At 33.3% G+C, this 25,129-nt stretch overlaps 2 protein-coding genes across 3 annotated transcripts; both read left to right on the top strand.

Annotated features, from left to right (window-relative positions):
- The first annotated feature begins 4,754 nt into the window (after positions 1-4,754).
- LOC131048756 (disease resistance protein Roq1) lies at positions 4,755-17,108 on the top strand. Of its 2 annotated transcripts, none has more exons than XM_059211952.1 (5): positions 4,755-5,761; positions 5,930-6,013; positions 14,570-15,668; positions 15,791-16,102; positions 16,198-17,108. In XM_059211952.1, exons 1-5 carry the CDS (start codon positions 4,776-4,778, stop codon positions 17,104-17,106), a joined length of 3,390 nt encoding a protein of 1,129 aa, XP_059067935.1. In that variant the 5' UTR covers positions 4,755-4,775; the 3' UTR covers positions 17,107-17,108. The 2 variants fall into 2 exon arrangements, with proteins under 2 accessions (XP_059067935.1, XP_059067934.1); XM_059211951.1 differs by having other exon boundaries at positions 16,195-17,108.
- Positions 17,109-17,445: 337 nt separating this feature from the next.
- Positions 17,446-20,924, top strand: LOC131858646 (protein SUPPRESSOR OF npr1-1, CONSTITUTIVE 1-like). Its single transcript, XM_059211953.1, has 2 exons — positions 17,446-19,399; positions 20,241-20,924. The coding sequence occupies exon 1, from the start codon at positions 17,456-17,458 to the stop codon at positions 19,076-19,078; it is 1,623 nt and encodes a 540-aa protein (XP_059067936.1). The 5' UTR covers positions 17,446-17,455; the 3' UTR covers positions 19,079-19,399; positions 20,241-20,924.
- Positions 20,925-25,129: the final 4,205 nt, after the last annotated feature.

Genomic DNA, 25,129 nt, shown 5'->3' with positions numbered 1-25,129 from the left:
TAATATTCAATCCATGTGAGGGCTTTCAACCCAATCCCAAGATGACAAGTGTCAACATGAGAGGGGTTGAGAGGAGAGGGAAGAAGCATTGAATGCTTGACATGACCTGAGGGTTAACTTGGGAGGTAAGGGGTCAAGGTTTGGTTGAGTGAATAAATTCTTTATTCAAAGAATAAAGCTTTTATCCAATGGATAAACTCTTGTGCAAGGGTTAATGGGATAACTATGGTCAAAGCAATAAATGCTTGAGGAGACACAAGAGTGCAAGTTGAATTAACCATAAATGGTTATGTAAGAGCCATAAATGGTCATGTAAGAGCCATTAGTGGTTTGGAAGACTTTGGAGGTTAATTTGTTGAACACACAAAGCATTTAATGCTTTTCAAAGAGTTTGGAGTATTTGAGAAGTGACTTCAAGTTGCTTAGGAATGTGACAATAATTAGGGGATGGATTAGGCTAATTAGGAAGGGGTTAGAAGAATCTAAAAGGGGGTTAGGATTGCAAGTGGGTTTGGTGGGTGAGGGAAAATAGGATTTTTATTAAAATAAAATTCATTTATTTCAATAAATGGGTGCAAGTTGCATTTGTAGGAAAATGCAAGTGGGGGGGAATAAATGATTTAAATAAATCTTTTATTTAATTTATTTAAAAGAGGAAAAGGGGATTAAATTGAATAAATAAGATTTATTCATTTAATTGATTTGTGATTTTGGTTTAATGAATGAATTAAAATAAATTGAATAATTTATTTAATTAATAGGAGAATATTTTGAAGAAGAATTAATTAAATGTTAATTTAATTAACTGATGGCTAGTGGATTTTTAATCAAATAAATACGAAATATTCATTTAATTAAGCTGGACAGATTTATGTGACTACAGGAACTATGTCCACTTAATGCTAGTAGATTTCCACAATCCATGTGATTGATATGAGATGTTTCTAGATTCGATTGTGTGTGTTTTTTCATCAACTTTTTGGATCACACTTTGTGATCCATCATCAGGATGAGAAAGAGATCATAAGGAGAAAAATGATACAAGTTGCAGACCAACACCTATTTAGATGAGCAAGTAAGGAAGGAGGTTTCCTCCTATAGTACAACAGGAAGTAAGGAAATAACAAATAAGGATGCAAATGAAAACAAAAGGATATATATATATATATATATATATATATATATATATGTGTGTGTGTGTGTGTGTGTGTGTGTGTGTGTGTGTGTGTGTGTGTGTGTGTGTGTGTGTGAAACAAATATTTATAAAATATTAAATAAATAAATAAATATAAAAATTAAAAATAAATAAATAGCAAGAATTTACCAAACCCACACACACACAATTAATATATATATATATATATATATATATATATATATATATATATATATATATATATATATATATATATATAAGTAAATATACAAATCCAGAAAAAGTAAGATATAAAGAAAAATAAAAAAGAATGCATCGAATAATGCACAAGACCTAAGTGTATGTATGTATATCTATACATATATGCATATGTATAAAACAAGAAGACATAGGAAAACACACCCACCTACAAAACCTCACACAAAACATATATATATCCAACAAAACACAAACCACCGACCCATAAGGACAAAAGGAACAAAAGCAAAGGAAACCAAGACAGATCGATATATACACACACAAATAAGAAAATGTGCAAGCAAGCTTATAATTGAAAGGAGGAGAAAAAAGAACCAAATTATAAAAGAATGAAAAGGAAACGCGAGAGAGAGAGAGAGAGAGAGAGAGAGAGAGAGAGAGAGAGAGAGAGAGAGAGAGAGAGAGAGAGAGAGAGAGAGAGAGGTACAAGGATAGAAAAGTGGGGTGGCAAAGGAAGTGAGGGGGAGAGGGAGACGGGAGACCAAGGGGTAGGACAACCTGAACCAAGGAACCAAGGGGGAGAAGGAGAAGGTGGGGAGGGAGGGAGTGGGGGTTACTGTGGAAGGAAAAAAAATGAGAGGCACAACAAGGAAGAGTCTAACGAAGGTTTCTAATGCTAGAAAGCAAAGGCTTCCACGACAAACTTAAATTCCACCCATCATCACGATTTAGGTTTGAGGGGTGGTTGTTTATACCAATGGCTTCCTTTAGTTTCCTCTTAAAGAAGTTGTCTTCCTTGAATAAGCTTTTAGTGCCTTTAAGGCAAATGTGGTGTTTGCTCGACCAAGAGTGCTCAACCAATGTGGACTTAAGAACACGTTCATGTTGAATGTCGACTTCATGCTCTTTGATTCTAGCATTGAAGGAGTGCCCTATTTCACCTATATAAGGTGTACCACACGAACAAGTTACCTTATAGGCACTCGACTCCAAGAAAATGTCTCTAGAGTCTTTGATAGGTGGGATGTGATTCTTCATTGTTGAGAAGGGCTTGAAAGCACAACGAAATCCTTTTTTGGAGAGGATTTTAGCTAATTTATGGGAAATGCCTCTGAGATAAGGTAGGGAGACATATAGGAGGCTAGGAGAGGGAGAATGCAAGGAGTAGGAGAGGAAGTTGGATTTGGCTTGACCCAAGGCTCTACATATTTGCTTGCTAGACTACCCATTTAGTCTAAAGATGTGCCGGAGATAGTCAAGCTCTTCGTTTAAACTTTCACCATCACAAATACGGTAGGCTTTTAAGGCCAATGTTTTAAGGACTCCAACTTTATGGGATGGGTGGTTATGTGATAAGGAGTGGAGATAAAGGTCAGTATGGGTGTCTTTGCAGAACACATGACGACCTATGGAGCAATCAAATTTCTTGGTGAGCAATACATCCAAGAAGGGGAGTTGGTTATTCGACTCAAGCTCCATAGTGAAGGAGATATTAGGATTAATGTTATTGAGGTGGGGAAGGAATTCCTCTAACTTGCATAAGTCGTAGGACCAACACACATTGGTGTCATCCACATATCGTTTCCACCACTTCGACTTGAGAAGGAAGGAAAAAAGGGAAGATTCTTTAAAACTCTCCATGAAAAGGTTGGCCATGATAGGTGAAAGGGGTGAGCCCATATACCCCATCAACCTGTTCATAGATGACACCTTGGAAAGTAAAAATTATCGACCTTCAGCATAATTCCACCAAGATAGTGATCTCGACATTCACTTTACGTTTAACAATCTCGATGAAGTCAAGAATGGGAACCTTGGTGAAGAGGGAGACAATGTCAAAACTCACCAAGAGGTCATTGCTATCTAATTTAGCATCCTTAACAAATTGACAAAGTGGGAAGAATCTTTGACAAAGGTTACCCACAAGAGGGGAGAGAAGCTTGGCCACTACTAGTACCCTTCCCCTAGGTGTATTTTTTATAAGATACAAGACTGACTGGTGAACCAGGCTTTCACACCATGAAGATGCTTTTTCCCTTAAATCACATTACTTTCGGCACGCTTACTCCATCATGTCTTTTCACCTTGCTTTTCCCCATAAATCACATTATCTTTCTGCATGCTTAGTCCATCACGTCCTTTTACCTTGTATTGAAGCATTCAACATGACTCCACTTCTCACATTATCTTTAATTTAAAACACTAACACTTAATTGCCATTTCACATGGATTAGCGGGCAATCTAGGCATGGAATTTGATGACCATCTTTGCATGTAATATGAATTTTTATGACGATTTAGTCATTGCAATGCCTTTCATTTTATGATTTAAGAAAAATATTTAAGTTTCAAAAAATTTTAATTGAAGATGTACTTGGTAAATGGCAGGGATGAAAAGTTTGGGCAAATATCAATTCAATTTTGCAAATTTAAAATCGAAGAAATAGATGTAGATTAGAGGGAATCATAAAACTTTTATAAAAAAGCTTTTGAAGAAATGAATGAGGGAAAGTAAGAAATTTTTTATTTAGTCTTGCATCGTTTATGCTTTACTAGAGGGAATCATAAAACTTTTATAAAAAAGCTTTTGAAGAAATGAATGAGGGAAAGTAAGAAATTTTTTATTTAGTCTTGCATCGTTTATGCTTTACTGCACACCGTTGATGGTACAATTCAGATAGATAAATTTCAAATAAAAAAATAATAAAAACTTGAATAATATAAAATCTTATGAATTCATTATAATGTAGAAAAATAAAATATTTTATAAATGTCTTAATATAATTGTGAATTAACAAATATAATTAAAAGATAGTATAAATAAAATAACTTAACCAAAAAATAAATAAATATTAAAACACTAAATAAAATGAAAAAAAGTTGATGTGAAAAGACACCGATGACAAAGATAGGAGGATTTCTTTGTGAACACGAGAATTCTATTTTAACACGGTACAAGACTGACTTTTGAACCGCGTTTTCCCGCTTTCACACGGTGAAGATGCTTTTGTCTGTCTATCCGTTCGACACGTTTGCTCCATCTTGTCTTTTCACCTTGTATTGCGCATTTAATATGACCCCACTTGTCAAATTTTCTTCAATTTAACACTGTACATTTTCCCGGCCTTTCACATGGTTTAGCGGGTAATGTCGGTGAAAGAGAGATAAAAGTGGGCAAAATACACTGTTCTTTTCGGATTAGGTCGGTACTTATATTTTTTATAAGATACAAGACTGACTGGTGAACCAGGCTTTCACACTGTGAAGATGCTTTTTCTCATAAATCGCATTATCTTTCTTCACGCTTACTCCATCACGTCTTTTCACCTTGTATTGAAGCATTCAACGTGACCCCACTTCTCACATTTTCTTTAATGCCATTCAACACGGATTAGCCGGCAGAGTCGGTGAAAGAGACATAATGATGTTTCTCCACTTCTTACCTGCACATTTCTCCATCTATTATCCACTCATTCTCTCTCCGTATTTTTCTCACCACTTTCCTCTTTATTTCTATACAACTTCCTCTTCGCTGCATCATACAACTACCATTAGATCAGCCTTCTGTTTTTCAAGCACTCGTGCATTAGGCAACGTAGATTTACCTATTTATTGTTTTCCTGTTCTGTTCGCCTCAATTTATAGCAAAACCTCAGCTTACCTTGTCAAGCATTTCAAATTATCAAGAAATCGCTTTTATCAGCATTCTTCTTTGCATCTAATCATAATGGCAGCCCCTTCTAACGCCGCTGGACAACCCAAATGTGACCTGAGAAATGCTTCTGATGGCCTGAGAAATGTCCTGCCTGCCCATTTGGCATCCGGCCAACAAGTGTATCCCAGATTAAGTGCTTCCGATGCCCTTAGATTTGCATCTGGACAACAAGTGTATCCCAAAATAAGTGCCTCTGATGGCCTCGAAAGTGTCCTACCTGCCCCTGCCGCTTCTGGACAACAAGTGTATACCAGAAGAAGTGCTTTTGATGGCCTAATAATCGCCCCACCAGCTCCTGCTGAATCCTCCTCTGGAATGAAACACCTGCCCTATGATGTCTTTATAAATCATCATGGACAAGATACTAAAAAAACGGTTGCCAAGAGTATCTACGAGAAGGTAAATGCTACTGGGCTGAGAGTGTTTTTGGACAAAGATGAGCTTCAACTTGGAGATTTTTTCCCTGATACTTTACAAGAAGCAATGGCTAGTGCTTCACTTCACATAGCAATTTTTTCTCAGAATTATGTACAATCCCCTTGGTGTTTGGCTGAGCTAGCATTTATACTGGAACTACGCAATATAAAATTTATCCCCATTTTCTATCATCTTGAGCCCTTTGCTCTGAGATGGGCGATTAAAGGAAAAGGAATTTATGGAGAGGCCTTGAACGAGCCTGAAATGAAGATCAGGTACATATCAAATGCATATCGTTTGACCCTAAATCTTAATTAATTACATTAAAAAAAAATATTATTATCAAATATTCCCGATTATTATTATTTTCTCCTTTTTATTTGTCATATATGAGAGTGGAGTCAATTTTATTCTATTGTGCTTGCGTCCTGTACCACGTGCAGATACGGCTCAGAAATGGTTGAAAGCTGGAAGTTGGCACTCCATAAAGCTTCCTTGTACACCGGCGAGATAATTAATCACCAAAGGTAAGTACAAAATAATCTCTCTCCTTCATTTAGCTTATCAAATCTTCCTTGCTCTGTTTTCTTAGGGTTGTGGTTATACAGGGAAAGTTATAAAGGGGCGTATATTCCGTGTCTTTTTTTTTCTTTTATAATTTGTTTTTAAGTTCTTTTCTGTTTATCTATTAAACGTGTCATCCTGAAGTTAAAGTATGTTTTTTTTTTTTTAATCAGTTTTGCTCGATAGGTGGTTTTTTTTGGTGGTCACATAAAATTAATATAGTAACCTCAAAAGAATTAGAAAGCCCATAGTTATTTAGAGAGCTTGTCATACTAAATTTTACTGAACATATAAATTTATGTATAGATAACAATTAATTTAAAAAGAAAAAAAAATCAAAATTTTTAATTAAAATAAAAATAAATCACGTTTTATATTTTCTTGAAAATTATGGTAATAAGTCTTATTAATTACATGGTTCAGATTCTATTCACTAATAATGTCAATAAAGCTGACCAACATGTGGAGTCTAAATTTTCAACTAGTTTTTAGGCATCTTTAAAACATACCTACAAATTTACAATTATCAATGCATAATAGTGTCAATTCAGTTTGGATTGATAACTTTCGTGTTACTAGGCACAAAAACTATAGAATAGGCACAAAATGATTGCGGGCCTAGAAGTGTTGCAACCGTTGTCCCCACTATAGTATAACATGAAAGTTATCGTTGTATGACAAGACTTTTTTGGAGCTAGAATAGCTACAACCCTTATATTTTGATTAATAAAAAAAAATTAATTGAGATTATTTTTTAATTTAATTGTGTAGGAAAATTTTAATATTAATATTTTAGTTAACACTTGATTATTTCTTACTAATATAATTATCTTCAAAAAAATATGTAAAAGATATCAAGCTATATCCTTCTCAAGGGATCTTTTTTGTTTATATAAATAACATGTTTTTTTTTTAAATAAACAACTTAGAAAGGATATCTTTGGACATCTTTTACATCAATTTTATATTAACTAATACTAAATTATGAAATGCCATCTTATAAATGACAACATTTACTACTTTTGACAACATTTACTACTTTATCAGTAGAAATCTAGGAACTCTATCTATGAATAGATAGTGATATGACATGACTTGATTGAAGACTTATATCTCCCCCAACCTAATTACCCTACCCAAGATAAATAGGGCACATCAAAAGCTCTAACCTTATTGGCATCCCTCACATTCAATGTCATTACTTTTGCATGTCTCCTAATTTGTCATACCTTCCTGGCACCAAGCTAGTGCCCTTATTGGTGTACATGTAGTCCCAACTCTCTAGAATGAATATGTACTTTATGCAATTTTAAATTTGCACCATTTTTTGCACTAGTTTTTGGGAATGTATTTTTTCTTTTATAAAAAGAAGAAGAATGATATATTTGCTTTAGAGAAGTAATGCATATATTTTTAAAATTAATAAACAACAAAATAAAATATATGATATTACACCTGGAAAAACTTTTATGGATAAATAGTAATTTTTTTCCCATTGTACAATTCATATTTCATGTTTACCTTTTACATGATTTGTGTAATGTGTAAAAGTGCTTTTGATGTATCTATCAAAATTAGCACATTTTTAAGTAAGAGTTTCTAATTATATTGATTAACTATAGAATTTTATACAATGGGAAAAAAATTACTATTTTTCCATAAAAGTTTTCCCAAAAAAATCCCCCACTTTTTACTCGTGCTTTTCACCAACAAATAAATATTATCTACTCATATATTGCTATAGAATTTAACCGCTTCTTTCTTAATTACTAATCTACAGTTTAATTCTTTTTTTATTTTTTGACCATCCTTGCATTAATTCAATTTTATTTGTTTTACTTGTTTCTATTTGTCTCATTTATAACAAAGCCTCAAACTTAGCCTATGAAGCATTTCAAAGACTAAGTAGCTTTTATCAACATTCTTCTATGTTTCAATTTGTATAAAATGATGATCTCTTCTCTTTTAACATTGTGGATAACCCAAAAGAAGGCCAACAAATGATTTTGACGACTAAGAGTTGTCCCACCTACACCTATTGAAGTCTTATTGTATATGAAAATTAAGTTTATACCATACTATACTCTTTTGGTACTCTAATAATTGTGCTGCCTACTTTAGGTTTTGATACAATAATACCCTCTAGCGCTTATACTTTTGTTACCTCCTTATCTAGAATGAAACATGTCATATGATATATTCATAAATCGTTGTTGACAACATGCCAAACACGTGATGGCGAAAAGTATGCATAATTCGCTAGATACCATGAGACCACAAGTGTTTTTCAACTAAGATGAGTTCAAGCTTGAGGATTTATTGCCTAGAGCTTTAGAAGAAATCATGGTTACTTGTTTTAGTTCATTTTAGAGCATTATGCACAATCACTTGGTCTTTTGCGAGTCTTTTTACTTAAGGTGGGTTGTTGGAGGGAAGGGAATGTATGTAGATGCCTCTTTTAAGCATGAAAATAAGGATACATACAATGTGGAAGTGATTTAGTAATGAAAACAAGCACTCCAAGAAGTTTAATGTTACATTGGCTACATAATTAAGAATAGTGTCATATTGATGTATAATTGAAATTAATTTAAATAAATATAAAATGATATTTAATGGTAAAATGTTTTCTTAAAATTTGAAGTTAAATATTAAATTTCAAATTTCAAATTTGTATTTGAAATTCATATATTAATATTACCATTGAATTACAACAAAGTATTTTATTTTTAGGTGCTCATAGTATTATGGATCTTATTTATTATGAGACTTTTATAAAGACTTGTAGTTTTATTTCTTAGGAAGATGATCTGAAAAATAGTCTACATTCTTAAGAGTTGAATCAATACACCTGTTTGCCTTAATGTTTTCCTCCAAATTTCTTCCTACAACCTTCATTCTAAAATTATAAGCAAAGGGTTAGTGCATGAAGATGGGGAACCAAAAAGTGGCTAGAATATATACATGAAATATAACATTTAAGTATAAGAAAGTAAAAATATAAACAAAAATACAAGAAACCCAAAATCAAACCCAATTTTTTAATTATGTTCATTTTTTTGATGAAATATAACATTTAAGTATAAGAAAGTAAAAATATAAACAAAAATACAAGAAACCCAAAATCAAACCCAATTTTTTAATTATGTTCATTTTTTTGATGAAATATAACATTTAAGTATAAGAAAGTAAAAATATAAACAAAAATACAAGAAACCCAAAATCAAACCCAATTTTTTAATTATGTTCATTTTTTTTGATTAAAAAATATTTCTGCACTCCTTACCTATGCTTTCACCAACAAATAATATTATCCACTCATTCACTACTGCAATATGTAGTTTAACACTTTATTTATTTATTTTTTGAGCATTCTTGCATAAATTCAATTTTATTTGTTTTACTTGTTTCTATTCATCTCATTTATAACAAAACCTCAACCTTAGCTTATGAAGCATTTCAAAGACTAAGTCGGTTTTATCAACATTCTTTTGTGTTTCAATATGCATGCAATGACAATCTCTTTTCTTTTAACATTGCAGTCAATTTTTTGATTAAAAAATATTTTTGCACGTCTTACCTATGCTTTCACCAACAAATAATATTATATCATCCACTCATTCATTGCTACAATTTAACACTTTATTTATTTATTTTTTGAGCATTCTTGCATTAATTCAACTTTATTTGTTTTACTTGCTTCTATTCGTCTCATTTATAACAAAACCTCAACCTTAGCCTATGAAGCATTTCAAAGACTAAGTTGCTTTTATCAACATTCTTTTGTCTTTTAATATGGATGCAATGACAATCCCTTTTCTTTTATTTTAACATTGCAAACAACCCAAGTAAGGCCTACAAATGATTTTGATGACTAAGAGCACCTATTGCACTCTTGTTGTATATGAAAGATAAGTGTGTACCATATTATATTTTTTTGATCCTCTAATAATTGTGTTACTTACTTCAAATTTTGATACAATAATACCCTTTAGGGCTTATACTTTTGTTACCTCCTTATCTAGAATGGAACATGTCATATGATGTATTCATAAATCATTGTTGGCGAGATGTCAAACACATGATGGCCAAAAGTATGCATAATTACCTAGATGCCATGAGACTACGTGTGTTTTTCAACTAAGATGATTTCAAGCTTGAGGATTTATTGCCTAGAGCTTTAGAAGAAGCCATGGCTACTTGTTTCAATTCATTTTAGAGCATTATGTATGATCCACTTGGTGTTTAGCGAGACTAGCATTTATGGTGAAAACTTCAACCACAATTATCTCCATCTTCTATCATGTTTAGAAGGATACATACAATATGGAAGTTCTTTAGTAGTGAAAACAAGCACTCTTAAGAGGTCTAACATTATATTGGTTGCATGCTTAAGAATAGTGAGTGTCATATTAATGTATAATTGATTACTTAAAATAAAAATAAAATAATTTTAAATGGTAAAATGTTTTCTTAAAATTTGAAGTTAAATATTAAACTTCAAATTTGTATTTGAAATTCATATATTAATATTACCATTTAATTACAATGGAGTATTTAATTTTTAGGTGCCCACAATATTATGGAACATTTATAAAGACTTGTAGTTTTATTTATTAGGAAGATGATTTGAAAAATAGTCTACATTCTTAAGAGTCACGAATACACCTCTTTGTCTTAATGTTTTTCTCCAATTCACTTCCTATAATATTCATTCTAAAATTATAAGCAGAGGGTTAGTGCATGAAGATGGGGGACCAAAAAGTGGCTAGAATGTATAAATGAAATATATCATTAAGTATAAGAAAGTAAAGATATAGGCAAAGATACGAAGTTAGAAAGTATTTAAGTTAGATATTTAAGTATAAGAAATTATAAGCATATGTTTATAACTTCTTATCTTTGTCTATAGCTTTACATTATTATACTTTAAATTATATGTATAAATTGGCAGGATGTTTGAGAATGGTTTTTAGATCTCCAAGAGTTATAACGAAGATTCTAGATTTTAGGAGATTTAATAATTTTTTAACATACTCCTCTCTCTCTCTCTCTCTCTCTCTCTACCTCACCCTCTTCTCTTCCCCAAGCTCTAGAGCTTTCTTTTTACCTCTCTCACCCTCCACTCTCTATCTACCCTCTCTCTCTACCTACCACACACACTCTGTTTCTCCTCTCTATCTCACCTCTCTCTCTCTCTCTCTCTCTCTCTCCCTCCCTCCCTCCCTATCTCTCTCTACTTAGTTCTATCTTCCCTCTCACTCTCTCTACAAACCTCCACCTCTCCCTCCCTCCATACATCTATTTCTCTACATACATCCCTCTCTACTGATTTATTTCTCTCCCTGCCTCTCTCTACTTACCTCTCTCTCTCTCTCTCTCCATCTCTCTCCATTTCTCTATATCTCACATCTCACTCTTTTATTATCTCTCTACTTATCTCTACCTACCATCTCCCTCTCTACATCTCTCTCCTTCCATCTCTCCCTCGCCACTTATCTCCATCTCACATCTCTCTCCACTCCCTCACTCCCTCCTCCCCCCCCCTCTCTCTCTCATGCACACACACACACACAATCCCTCCATACTCCATTTCTCTACATACTGCTTCATCCTTGAGTCACTCATTCCCTCTTCAGTTGTCTCTGTCTCTCTTTTTCTAAGCTATCTCACCCCCCTCTCTCTCTCTACTTATCTCTATCTCTCTTCTCCCTCTCTCCCTCCATACTTTCCTCTCTCTCTCTCTCTCTCTTTTTCTAAGCTATCTCACCCCCCTCTCTCTCTCTACTTATCTCTATCTCTCTTCTCCCTCTCTCCCTCCATACTTTCCTCTCTCTCTCTCTCTGCTCTCTCTCATATTTATGGTAAAAGGATTTATGATATTGTTAAAGATAAAACAAAATGAAATTTATCAAATAGAAAAACACATTGAAATCTTTGATATATAAGCATGATTGACAAACAATTCTTTAAAAAGAAATGTATATTAAAAGACCACAATAAAAAAATGAATGATATTAAATCTTATGAATTCACTATAATGTAGAAAAAATAAAATACCTTGTAGATATCTTGATTTAATTATAAAACAACAAATATAGTTAAAAATAAAGTAACTTTACCAAAAAAAAAAAAAATGTGAAAAAAGTATATGTGAAAAATAGTCTTTGAGAACAAAGATACGACTCCTTTGAGTAATTAATTCTTCTTTTCTAATACCGTGACAGTATAAGACTGAATTTTACACTATAAATTTTCTTTGTTCATAAAGAACATTTATCCATTCTACACGTTTTCTCCACCTATTCTCTTCACCTTGTATTCAACATTTAACATGATCCTAGTTCTCACATTCTCTTCAATTCAACACAGTACACTTACCCGCTTTTTCACATGGTTTAGTGGGCAATGTCGTTGAAAGAGAAATAATAATGGTTCTCCAGTTCTTTCCTATACGTTTCTCCAACAAATGTTTATCAACTCATTACCTCTCTACATTTTACTCGCTACTTTCTTATCTATTTCTATACAACTTCATATTTGAATTAAGCATTTCTTTATTAAGCTAGATGCTTCTCTATTTCTCTATTTTGCTTGCTACTTTCTTCTTTATTTCTACATAATTCTCCCTTTCTACCTTTGTTTTTCTCTATCTCCTCTCTCCCTCCCTCTCTTTATGACATAAAGAGAAGTATAGACGGAAGGAGGGATGGAGGGAGAGAGGGAAAGGGAGGGAGGGAGGGAGAGAGGGGAAGGGGAAATATATAGAGAGATAAAAATATTGGGCTCTTTCTCTCATGCATTATGAAAACACAAAAACATTTATGCTATTAGAATCAATCTAGGTTGTAGGTTGATGTGAAATACTATTATTGAAGAATCTATTGTACTGGGGTTGTATTGTACTCACCATTTTTAGCAATATACAAAGTACTATCGTGTGGGTTTTTTCTCTTGATAGAGTTCTACCTACATTTATTGTCTGTCATTATGGTATATTATTTGTATGTTCATTTCTTTATCTAAATGTGTTTCTATTTTTGTAATCATTAAAGATTGTAAGGAAAATTAGCATTATCTCCCCCACTAGGTTAGCATTAGGAAGTGTTTTCCACACCTTTGCTTCCTTTTAGAGATAATGAGTCTCATATTGTGAACATGTACATAAAAACCTTTTAACATACTTTTAACAACTATTGACAAGTCAGATTTTAATATTTATTTACTTAGACACATACATGCATAAGCATAAAAATGGTTGGTAGATATGTAGGAAGTGAGTTTTTTCCTTGGCCATAAGTTTGTATTAGGTGAAGAAGAGATGAAGTGCATATGGTGTCCTTTCCACTCTTTATCAGACTTGCATATAGGTGAGCTGCTTTTGCATTGCATAGAAGTCATTGGCGGTGTCCTACACATGCTACAAAGAAGTTACCACAGGGCTTTGGATGCAACCCTATTGTTTAGAGCTCTCCAATCTAACTTAGAGAAATTAGTTGGAAAGACAAATGTCTAAATCCTCAAATAGGAGCTAGGGGCGTTATATACACAACTATCACTTCTTTAACAAGTGGAATAATTCATATAGTCTATTCCTCTTGGTGTACTGATGTAAGGTTGTAATGATGAAATTTGCATATTCATGTCAATTCTTATTTAATTATATTGAGAGGAGTTCTATAATAGAAACATTGAAATCTTATGCTGTCATTTAAATTTATATTTAACAATCATTTACAAGTCAAAAATTGATATCGAATATTTATACATGTACATATAAATATATAATTTATTCACTATATTTTTGAAAAAAAAATATTGAAATAACAAAAAATGAAGTTTTCAAAAGTAAATTTAAAATTTTCATAAAAATAAATAGCTCTTCAAATAAATATAAAATAATAATATAATAAAATAAAATAATTCTAAATGTATATTAAAATTTATCTCATGTAATATAAATATAATTGTGAAATAAAATAATATAAATCTTGGTAAATATATAGAAAATAAAACAAAAGCTTATTGAACTAATGAAGGATGGTTTTTCTAAAATCAGATTAAAATTAATTTACTCTTGGAATAAAATAAACAAATAATATAGATAAAATAAAATAATTTTTAAATAAATAAAAAATTATTTTGTAATTTCAATTTTGTCTAAATATATTTTATTATATTTTAATTTTTTATGCACAGCACAATAAAATCTATTTATGTTCATTTAAAATTGACAGTTAAATATTTCTTTATTTATTAAATATCCAAATGATTGGATACGCGCGACTGAAAAACGATATATTTATTTAAAATTGACAGTAATTAATTCTGTTTATATTTCTACGATTATATTCCAAACCACACAATTCTATGAGGGCAGCGGTCTATTTTATTTTATTTTAAAAAATTCAATAAAAAAAAATTGTTTGACAAGGACCGGTTACACTTATATAAAAAGCTCGCCTCACACCTATCAATCTTTACAAATCTTCATTTTGTTTCACATTTTGATTTTTCAGTGACGAGGAGGAGGCGGTGATGAATGTAGTGATTCGTGTATTGAAAGAACTGAAGAAGGATCTGTTAGATGTTGCCAAGCATGCCGTGGGCTTGGATGAATTGGAACAACACTTTCATGACAACATTTCAGTTCAATCTTCTTCTGCTGAGCCAGTGCAAATTGTGGGCATCTGGGGAATGGGTGGTGCGGGCAAAACCACCCTTGCAAAGCAACTCTATAACAAGAAAAGCTTGACCATTAAGAAGTCAAGTTTTCTTTTCGATGTTCGTGAAGCTGCAAGGAAAAAGCGACTGCATGAGACGCAAAAATTGCTTTTGAAGGACCTTGACCTTAAAGGCACAGATTTTGATTTTGACAATGTAGACAAAGGCAAGGGGACTCTGAAAAGCCGTTTGAGATCTGCTTCTGTGCTTATCGTTCTAGATGATGTTGATCATATAGACCAACTGGATGCTCTAGTGCCAGCAAAAGGGAGCCTTGGCAAGGGAAGTCTGATTATTGTTACCACACGAGAGTTGAGTGTTCTTGAACAGTGGGACATCTCCGCTATATATAAAATCAGAACACTCAATCCTGCTCATGCCCAGCAGCTTTTTTGCTGGCATGCATTCGGACAACCCTCTCCATTATCGGGATTGAAGGAATTTGCTGAAAAGTTCATAGATGCTTGCCGTGGTCTGCCTTTATCACTCGTGGTCTTAGGGAGTCAGCTCCATGGGAAGTCTAGCAAGAATTATTGGCAGTCTCAATTAAACAAATTGTCGAGACTAGTGCCAGACGACATCAAATCGAGACTCAAAATAAGCTACGATGCTCTAGATAAAGAAGAGAAAGAAATGTTTTTGGATGTAGCGTGTTTCTTCATTGGATGGAGAAGCAGTACGGCCATTGTAGTGTGGGACGGATCACACTGGGATGGTCTGCACGGTTTGCAAAGGCTTGTGAACAAGTGTCTTGTTGAACTAGATGACAAAGAGCCTTATTTTTTCATTAGAATGCATGAACATTTGAGAGATTTGGGGAGGGAGATTGCCAATCAACAGTCACCCTATCGTCTTTGGTCTGGACAGCAGATTATCGAGATTCAGCCTCAACAGGTGAAGTCCGTGCTCTCTCTCTTGGCTTTTTATTAATCATGGCATGGGAACGAGCCCTGAGCCTGCCCTTTAATCAGTTCTATCCTTTAAAATATTTCTTATTTTTAATTTTGACTATTCAGGAAGCAATACGAATCCGAGGAATGGCAGACGCATTTGGTGACAATTGCTACCCCCGGCAAGGAAGTATCATAATACACACAAGCCAAGGAGAGCGTATCCTCGCGCCCGGCTCGCTTGGGTTGAAGATTTTTGCTGGCAGTGGAGATTTCATTAATGAGCAATGTAGCGAAATATCAAGAGAACTGGTCTACCTTAGCTATGATAGATTTGGGCGCAAAAATCTTCCGTCGTGGCTTTTATTAAAAGAATTAAGAGTTTTAGAACTTAATGAAGCTCCAATATTAGAAGATCTATGGGAACGTGATGTTGATGTAAGTATGCTGATTTATGGTACTTTAAAAAAGGTTAAACGAAAATATTTTTTAATTTATGCTAATGATGTTAATTTACTGAAAATTGGCAGCAGGCTCCTTTGCAATTAAGAGAGTTGGTTATTTATGAAGGCCACGGATTGAAAAAGATAGAAGGTTTAGGAAGCATGAGATCATTGGAGACACTCTTAATACAGGACTGTACAGAATTGGACACCCTTCCAAGTCTTGCAGAGGCAACTTCTCTAAAGATTTTTGAAGTGGTACGCTGCAACAAATTGGAGAAGATAGAAAGTTTAGAAAGACTGACATCATTGGAGACACTCAGTATATATGACTGTACAGAATTGAACACCCTTCCAAGTCTTGCAGAGGCAACTTCTCTAAAGATGTTTGATTTGAGACGCTGCAACAAATTGGAGAAGATAGAAAGTTTAGAAAGCTTGACATCATTGGAGACACTCTGTATATATGACTGTACAGAATTGAACACCCTTCCAAGTCTTGCAGAGGCAACTTCTCTAAAGAAGTTTGATTTGAGACGCTGCAACAAATTGGAGAAGATAGAAAGTTTAGAAAGCCTGACATCATTGGAGACACTCTGTATATGTGACTGTACAGAATTGAACAGCCTTCCAAGTCTTGCAGAGGCAACTTCTTTAAAGTGGATTGAAGTGATAGGCTGCAACAAATTGGAGAAGATAGAAGGTTTAGAAAGCCTGACATCATTGGAGACCCTCCTAATATATGACTGTACAGAATTGAACACCCTTCCAAGTCTTGCAGAGGCAACTTCTCTAAAGAAGTTTGATTTGAGACGCTGCAACAAATTGGAGAAGATAGAAAGTTTAGAAAGCCTGACATCATTGGAGACACTCCTAATATTGGACTGTACAGAATTGAACACCCTTCCAAGTCTTGCAGAGGCAACTTCTCTAAAGATGTTTGATTTGAGACGCTGCAACAAATTGGAGAAGATAGAAAGTTTAGAAAGCTTGACATGATTGGAGACACTCTGTATATATGACTGTACAGAATTGAACACCCTTCCAAGTCTTGCAGAGGCAACTTCTCTAAAGATGTTTGATTTGAGACGCTGCAACAAATTGGAGAAGATAGAAAGTTTAGAAAGCCTGACATCATTGGAGACACTCTGTATATATGACTGTATAGAATTGAACAGCCTTCCAAGTCTTGCAGAGGCAACTTCTTTAAAGTGGGTTGAAGTGATAGGCTGCAACAAATTGGAGAAGATAGAAGGTTTAGAAAGCCTGACATCATTGGAGACTCCTAATATATGACTGTACAGAATTGAACACCCTTCCAAGTCTTGCAGAGGCAACTTCTCTAAAGATGTTTGATTTGAGACGCTGCAACAAATTGGAGAAGATAGAAAGTTTAGAAAGCCTGACATCATTGGAGACACTCATAATACATGACTGTACAGAATTGAACACCCTTCCAAGTCTTGCAGAGGCAACTTCTTTAAAGTGGGTTGAAGTGATAGGCTGCAACAAATTGGAGAAGATAGAAAGTTTAGAAAGCCTGACATCATTGGAGACACTCCTAATATATGACTGTATAGAATTGAACACCCTTCCAAGTCTTGCAGAGGCAACTTCTCTAAAGAAGTTTGATTTGATATCATTGGAGACACTCCTAATATATGACTGTATAGAATTGAACACCCTTCCAAGTCTTGCAGAGGCAACTTCTCTAAAGAAGTTTGATTTGATACGCTGCAACAAATTGGAGAAGATAGAAAGTTTAGAAAGCTTGACATCATTGGAGACACTCTGTATATATGACTGTACAAAATTGAACACCCTTCCAAGTCTTGCAGAGGCAACTTCTCTAAAGAAGTTTGATTTGAGATGCTGCAACAAATTGGAGAAGATAGAAAGTTTAGAAAGCCTGACATCATTGGAGACACTCTGTATATATGACTGTACAGAATTGAACACCCTTCCAAGTCTTGCAGAGGCAACTTCTCTAAAGATGTTTAATTTGAGACGCTGCAACAAATTGGAGAAGATAGAAAGTTTAGAAAGCCTGACATCATTGGAGACACTCCTAATATATGACTGTACAGAATTGAACACCCTTCCAAGTCTTGCAGAGGCAACTTCTCTAAAGATGTTTGATTTGAGACGCTGCAACAAATTGGAGAAGATAGAAAGTTTAGAAACCCTGACATCATTGGAGACACTCATAATACATGACTGTACAGAATTGAACACCCTTCCAAGTCTTGCAGAGGCAACTTCTCTAAAGATGTTTGATTTGAGATGCTGCAACAAATTGGAGAAGATAGAAAGTTTAGAAAGCCTGACATCATTGGAGACACTCCTAATATTGGACTGTACAGAATTGAACACCCTTCCAAGTCTTGCAGAGGCAACTTCTCTAAAGATGTTTGATTTGAGACGCTGCAACAAATTGGAGAAGATAGAAAGTTTAGAAAGCCTGACATCATTGGAGACACTCATAATACATGACTGTACAAAATTGAACACCCTTCCAAGTCTTGCAGAGGCAACTTCTCTAAAGATGTTTGATTTGAGATGCTGCAACAAATTGGAGAAGATAGAAAGTTTAGAAAGCCTGACATCATTGGAGACACTCTGTATATATGACTGTACAGAATTGAACACCCTTCCAAGTCTTGTAGAGGCAACTTCTCTAAAGATGTTTGATTTGAGAGGCTGCAACAAATTGGAGAAGATAGAAAGTGTAGAAAGCCTGACATCATTGGAGACACTCATAATACGGGACTGTACAGAATTGAACACCCTTCCAAGTCTTGCAGAGGCAACTTCTCTAAAGTGGGTTGAAGTGATAGGCTGCAACAAATTGGAGAAGATAGAAGGTTTAGAAAGCTTGACATCATTGAAGACACTCCTAATACATGACTGTACAGAATTGAACACCCTTCCAAGTCTTGCAGAGGCAACTTCTCTAAGAAGTTTGAAGTGATAGGCTGCAACAAATTGGAGAAGATAGAAGGTTTAGAAAGCCTGACATCATTGGAGACACTCATAATACAGGACTGTACAGAATTGAACAGTCTTCCGAGTCTAAAAGACCTGATATCACTGGAAGCACTCGGTATAGACGGCTGTCCCAAATTGGACAGCTTAGAAGGTTTAGAACGATTGACATCATTGAAGGAGTTGGAAATAGATACCGGCTTCAGTCAAAACGATACGAGATTCTGGGTTTCAGCGAAGACAAAGATGTTAATTATGGAAGCAGAGGAGAGCATACTATGAGGCTTTCCATAAGCTTTCCCAAAAGGTAACGAGTGCGGAACTAGCTTTATATAAAAAGCAAATTTAAATCTTTTTCTCAAAAATAATTTTATTATTTGTCTTTGGTCGTATATATGTGTGATGGTGTAATAAGAAGAATTGTAGGTTAAGAAGGGTAGAACAATAGGAACACAAACTTAATTTAGCAGTTTCGGAATAAATTAGAGACGGAAAACTCAAGGCACTGAATAATAGAAAGTATGATTAAATTATAAATAGTAACAAATGTATGAATCTATGATAGATTATTTAGTTTTATAATAGATTATTTAGAAGATGAGATCTAAACTGCATATCACAGGGTTAAATCTAGTATTCACTTTATCAAATTTCCTGCGCACACATTCTCTTTCTAGGAATAGGTGTGGCCAATGAGAGTTTTTGAGATGATTAAATCCGTCTTTTGATTTCACTATTATAATGTTTTAAACCTCCTTTGAAAACTGCTATTTGATTTTCCATTTTTTTGCTATTTGATACCGTTTATAGATTAGTTAGTAGTTGAATCTGGAACTTCATTTGTTGTTGGATATTTATGCTTCATTTGAGAGTGGTTTATTTTCCAACATCAAAATATCTTGAATGTCTGAAAAAGAGTTGTTATTCAGTCCCCACTTATATATATGCTAATCTCATACTAGATTTGCCAAATAAAATTCTGTTTGTTTAGGCCTTTTAGTATATTCCTATGTGCATTTACACTTATTGCCTATGATTACAGGGCCCCAAAATATTGTTTAGAACAAAGAATTTAAATAAACATTCGCTAGAGTATATTGTTGAAGATTTCCTCCCCAATTTCTGATCGCAGTGTCTCTTGGTCGCAGAGTATAGTGTTTCAAAATCATGAAGATTTTCCCTCCAATTTCTCGCCAGAATAAAATCATGAAGATTTTCCCTCCAATTACATTGTGAGAAGTTATTTCTTTCCACATTACAAAATGTATTCACTTGCACTCTCGCCAATAATGAGAATGAAAGATGTTAAGTTTTGTGTCCAATTTTAGGCCAGATCAATTGGAAGGCTTGGTCAACTATGGATCCGCCATTCAAGCAAAGGAATCTACTGAAATGTTTGATGATTCTAAGTGAAAGAATATATCTTTGCAATTGGGGATATGGGGCAATGGCAAATTCTATGTTTATGGCTTAAGGACTTGTGATTGGTGTCATTGAGGAGTACCACCAGAGGAAGGGGATTTCTATTATGGGCAGCCACATGGAAGAGATGGATATGGTGCTGGATTTTTGAGGATATTGAGGAGTAGTACCACCAGAGAATGCTTGTGGAATATTTTTTCAATTATGTCATTATGCTCAGTTTCTGCATAAGGTTAATATTTTTAGTATTTTAATTCAATTTTTTTATTCTTTGTACATTTGTTGAAGATGATTTAAGACATTGTTGAATTGGAAAATTGATGTGAGAGATGTAATTTTTCACGTGCTTAGCATTCTAAGCATTTGTAAATTGTATAAGTACAAGTGTTAGGATTGGAGTTGTATGATTATTTACAGATTTATTCCAGAACTCAACATTTGTGTATTCTTGGAAGAAACTTGCTCGGCAAGTGTATGTAATCAAATTGTTTACCATAATAAATCAAGCAGGTATTTAGAGTGGGGTTTTTTTCCCGAAAGGGTTTTCCCCACGTATATCATGTGTTATGAACATTTAATTGTGTGATATTTTTTATATTTTCTGTATTGTACATCTTCACAGCAATTGCTAAAAGGTTTTAAAAAATTGTACAATCTTTTTTGAGAACATATGAAAATGTAAGACTCAATAAAATTAAATTCATTTATTCTCTACTACTCTTATATGACTTTAATTTCTAAAATTAATTGTTTCTCTCTGATAATTATCCTACTCTGATTGCACCTTAATGCAAGAGAAATAACACCAACCTTGACAATGGTGAAAACCCTCTTTTCTAACATTTTTGTCTAACTGATAAGATTTTTGTCTAACATTTTTGTTAAATTTGCAGCAGCAATGGAAAAGCGTCTAGATGGTGCATTTGGCTTAACGATAAATATTCTTCCCAACATAAATAGATTGTGCCAAGTTTTACCAATTACAAGTACACTACTTTGCAGAATTTCTGAACAGCAGCAGAAGTTTTCAGTATTTGATGAATTTGCCTATCCTATTTGAAGTCTATTATATTTTGGTCTTCAATTTTATGGGGTTTGAGAATTTTTTAATATAATATTGAAATTGTTTTCTTAGAAAATAATTCATGGCAAACAGTTAGAAAAAACTATAATAACGAGAAAAGTTGTTCTGGAATATTGAAGAAAATCTTAATGTGGTGATGTCGGGAGGAATTTTCAATTGTTAGAATAAAGTTTTAATAAGATAAAATCTGCAATGTTAGAAATAAATGATTAGGTAATTTCTATATGAATGATTACAAAAAAAATTGTTTTATAAATGAATATTAATTTAATTTCTTTTCAAAATGAATAGAGTTATAAATTAATAATTTAATATTTTTTAAGTTCTTGCTACCACTTTGCTTCAAAACTTCAATTCTTTATTATTAGAAAGTTTTCAAGCAGTGAATTTTCTTAGTGTGAGGATGAATAATTTTTGTATTACAATTTTTTCAATTTTACACTATATAAGACTATCTAGTGGAGAATAACCTGAAAAATAATTGCTATTAGAAAGGCGATATAAGTTCGGAAAACTAGCCGAAGGGTTGTATTGCTAAGTGGCATTGCATGAGAAATTGTGTGAGAAATAAATTAATATAGGAATCAATACTCTGACATGTGTTGCTAAATTGAATTTTAAACTCTTATAGGCCAAGGGAGAGCTATGCTAAATGTTTGTAATATCAACATAAGGGCTTTATAATTAGGAAGCAAGATAAAAGAGATTTAATTTAGGGAGAATAAATTAAGAATTTTTTTTTAATAGATCTAAATAAGTGTAGGAAAGGTGAAATGTAATGCCCATCTCACTTTTTTATTGCAAAACACTCCTAAATTTACTCAACATCACTTTTAGAGAAATGATAGAGAAATGACTTCCATGGTACCATTTGCCTTATCTTTCTTAAGGGACATTTTCTACCGTTAAATCACATATTAGCAAGACATACTCTTCTTTTTTAAAGCATATAATATAAATTTTCTTTGTTCTCTTCAATTTTAAAAATATAGAAACATATTTTTTTTATAAGTACTACATTCACTTTTTATCATGTAATTAGCAATTATATCCATTATATGATTTGTAAAACATTTTAAAAAATCTCTTTTTTTTTTTTAACTACTAGTTTAAGTCAATTTATATTTTATTGTTATTTAAAAAATCATTTCATGTTTTTAAAAAAAAATGCCATGATGACCTATACATTCCATTTACATTACAAATAAATCTCCTTTGAATTGCCTCGTAATGATTAGGTTTTGCAAGTTGTAACTACTATTATAATATGTAATGGATGATTTTGGAGAGGGGATTGCCATCGTGATATTGAGTTGGAGAATCAATAAAAAAACATAGGCTTTCTCATTACAATGATTGATTATTTGCTTGATATATAAAAGCTAATAGCATACAATTGAATATTTAGGGTTCATATATATGAAGAAAGTGAATAGATCATGTCATGAGATGTATTGAGTTATTGGATAGAACATATGGTTAGTAGATGCTCCTTACAAGTATGATGATTGTTCCAATTGCATTCACACCTAACAATGGGAGAAGTGCTAGCAAGAGTCATCAACTTCAATAGAGGAAAGTAACATATATTTTAGTCTAGCCATACATATTGAATATTATAATTTCATTTCACTTATTCCATTTAAAATAATTATGTCTCTCCCTAAAGGATAGAATATCTAGGAACACAAACTTTAATGACATTTTTATATTTATTTCCATTTATCGCTTCTTGTATGTAGATTGTTTACCCTATTTGATGATTATTTACCTTGTAGAAAGTGGTTTTATAATAGATTGTGAAGCTTGTGTAACATAAATGATTGCTTAGTTTTCCTATTTAGATAAATAATTACTAAGAGAAAGGTTTAAAATAAAGCTAATAATAAGGTATTGGGAGTAATATTTATTCAATATATCCAAAAAATTATTTGGATCATCCCAACATATGATACCATTTTCCCTTTCTAGATTCGTTATCTCTAAAGTATTGCACTAACAATTCTAGGTTCCTCTAGAGTTTTATATGAGATATATCCAATGTTAAAGCACACACTAGGTATGTATCATACCTAGTCTAATCTACTACTATGCATTTAATTATTACTGTATATATTTTTACTAATGAAATATGGATCAATGAGTTTGCTTCAAAAGCTAGGTAGTGTTGGACATAGTGTTTCCATTGATGTCAAAGGTGTTACCAATGTTGTCATTAATGTCACATAGATTGAGTTATGTTGGGTTTGATGTTATCATAAGGTTACAATTATAAATTCTTCTTATTTGTCTATAATATTTGTGGAGGTCTAGAGGTATTTGCTTTAGGTTTCGAAGGTTGTTTTGCATAGACAATATGTCCACCGAGTTGCCCTATCATGGTTTTTGATACCACATTCTATCAAAATTAAGAGTTAGAGGACAAAAAGTTAGAAGTGAAAGAGTGCACAGTCTACTAGTTACCACTCAAGTGTACTAATATTCATGATGGATGCACTAGAATAAGGTAGTTGGAGGAAGCATGTGAAGGTTGTCTGGGACCAATTGAGTTTTTGTTGGGTAAAACACAACATGATCCTACTCTTGGTGTAACATGTGCTGGCAATATGGTGGATTTGGTTAAGTGTTGTCATTGATGTCAATACTATATCTCGGTTAGTCTTGGTGATCATCTTGGTTTTGGCAATGATTCTGATCCGGTATGATCAGATCTTTGGAATCAGTTTTGGATGCTTATTTTGGGTGGTTATATGCTTGTTATATTCTTTTGGTTCATGATTTGGTGGTCTGGTTGTTATCACTTTTGGCATTTACTGGTACAAGCTAGCTTTTAGCTTTACTGGCTAGCTTCTAGCTTTCCCGATTTGCTTTATCGGTAAGCAATATTTGGTTATTTGGTCAGTGGATTTTGGTCCGACTTATGTAATCAATTTCTATCATGATGAAGGTGTTTCTTGATCGTGTCTCGAGCATTTGGTGACTTTGCATTGGATGGCATGTTGTTATGATGGTCGCATTTGGATCCAATTAAACTTTCTGTTATTTCATTGAGGGTTTCTACTAGTTGGTGAAACGTGTTAGATTTTGGTCTTAGCAGAATTTTTGGTGGATATAATTGTTTGGATACTTGAATTAGGTCCATGCTATGTAATGCAAATCATAATATTGGTTTGGTGGTATCGTGTGATGTAATTTTTGTAATTATGGGGTTATGGGTTTAGTCGACCTTGTCAATAAGGTTGATGATCTGTATTTATAGGAGACTTATTCATGTAATTTGTATGGATGGTATGGATGATATGATTATTTTTGCATTATCTAAGAGTGGATTATGTACAAATAGAGTCATATAATTCCAGTGAAGGTTGGAAAGGTTTTGTATTACAGAGAAGACATCTGTGCTTAACTAGAACAATATCAAGCATTAGTAGATGCTACTTTCACAATTCATTCTTTCTGGATTGTAGTCCAATGTTTATGTAAGTCAGTGAGACTTCCCTTTGTGATAAGCAGTGCGCTCTAGGCAGTTGG

The sequence above is a fragment of the Cryptomeria japonica genome, chromosome 9, assembly GCF_030272615.1.
Source record: "Cryptomeria japonica chromosome 9, Sugi_1.0, whole genome shotgun sequence".
NCBI classification, from domain to species: Eukaryota; Viridiplantae; Streptophyta; class Pinopsida; order Cupressales; family Cupressaceae; genus Cryptomeria; species Cryptomeria japonica.
The sequence above is the reverse complement of the archived record's forward strand: the minus strand, read 5'-3'. Positions and strand labels throughout refer to the sequence as shown.

What these genes read in the sequence shown, in the direction of transcription:
- LOC131048756 (XM_059211951.1), top strand. Translation starts at nt 4,776, where the DNA reads ATGATGTTTCTCCACTTCTTACCTGCACATTTCTCCATCTATTATCCA. An exon ending in TCGAGATTCAGCCTCAACAG is followed by an intron (nt 15,669 to 15,790) that starts GTGAAGTCCGTG and finishes TTGACTATTCAG; the next exon opens with GAAGCAATACGAATCCGAGG. An exon ending in TATGGGAACGTGATGTTGAT is followed by an intron (nt 16,103 to 16,194) that starts GTAAGTATGCTG and finishes GAAAATTGGCAG; the next exon opens with CAGGCTCCTTTGCAATTAAG.
- LOC131858646 (XM_059211953.1), top strand. Translation starts at nt 17,456, where the DNA reads ATGTTTGATTTGAGACGCTGCAACAAATTGGAGAAGATAGAAAGTTTA.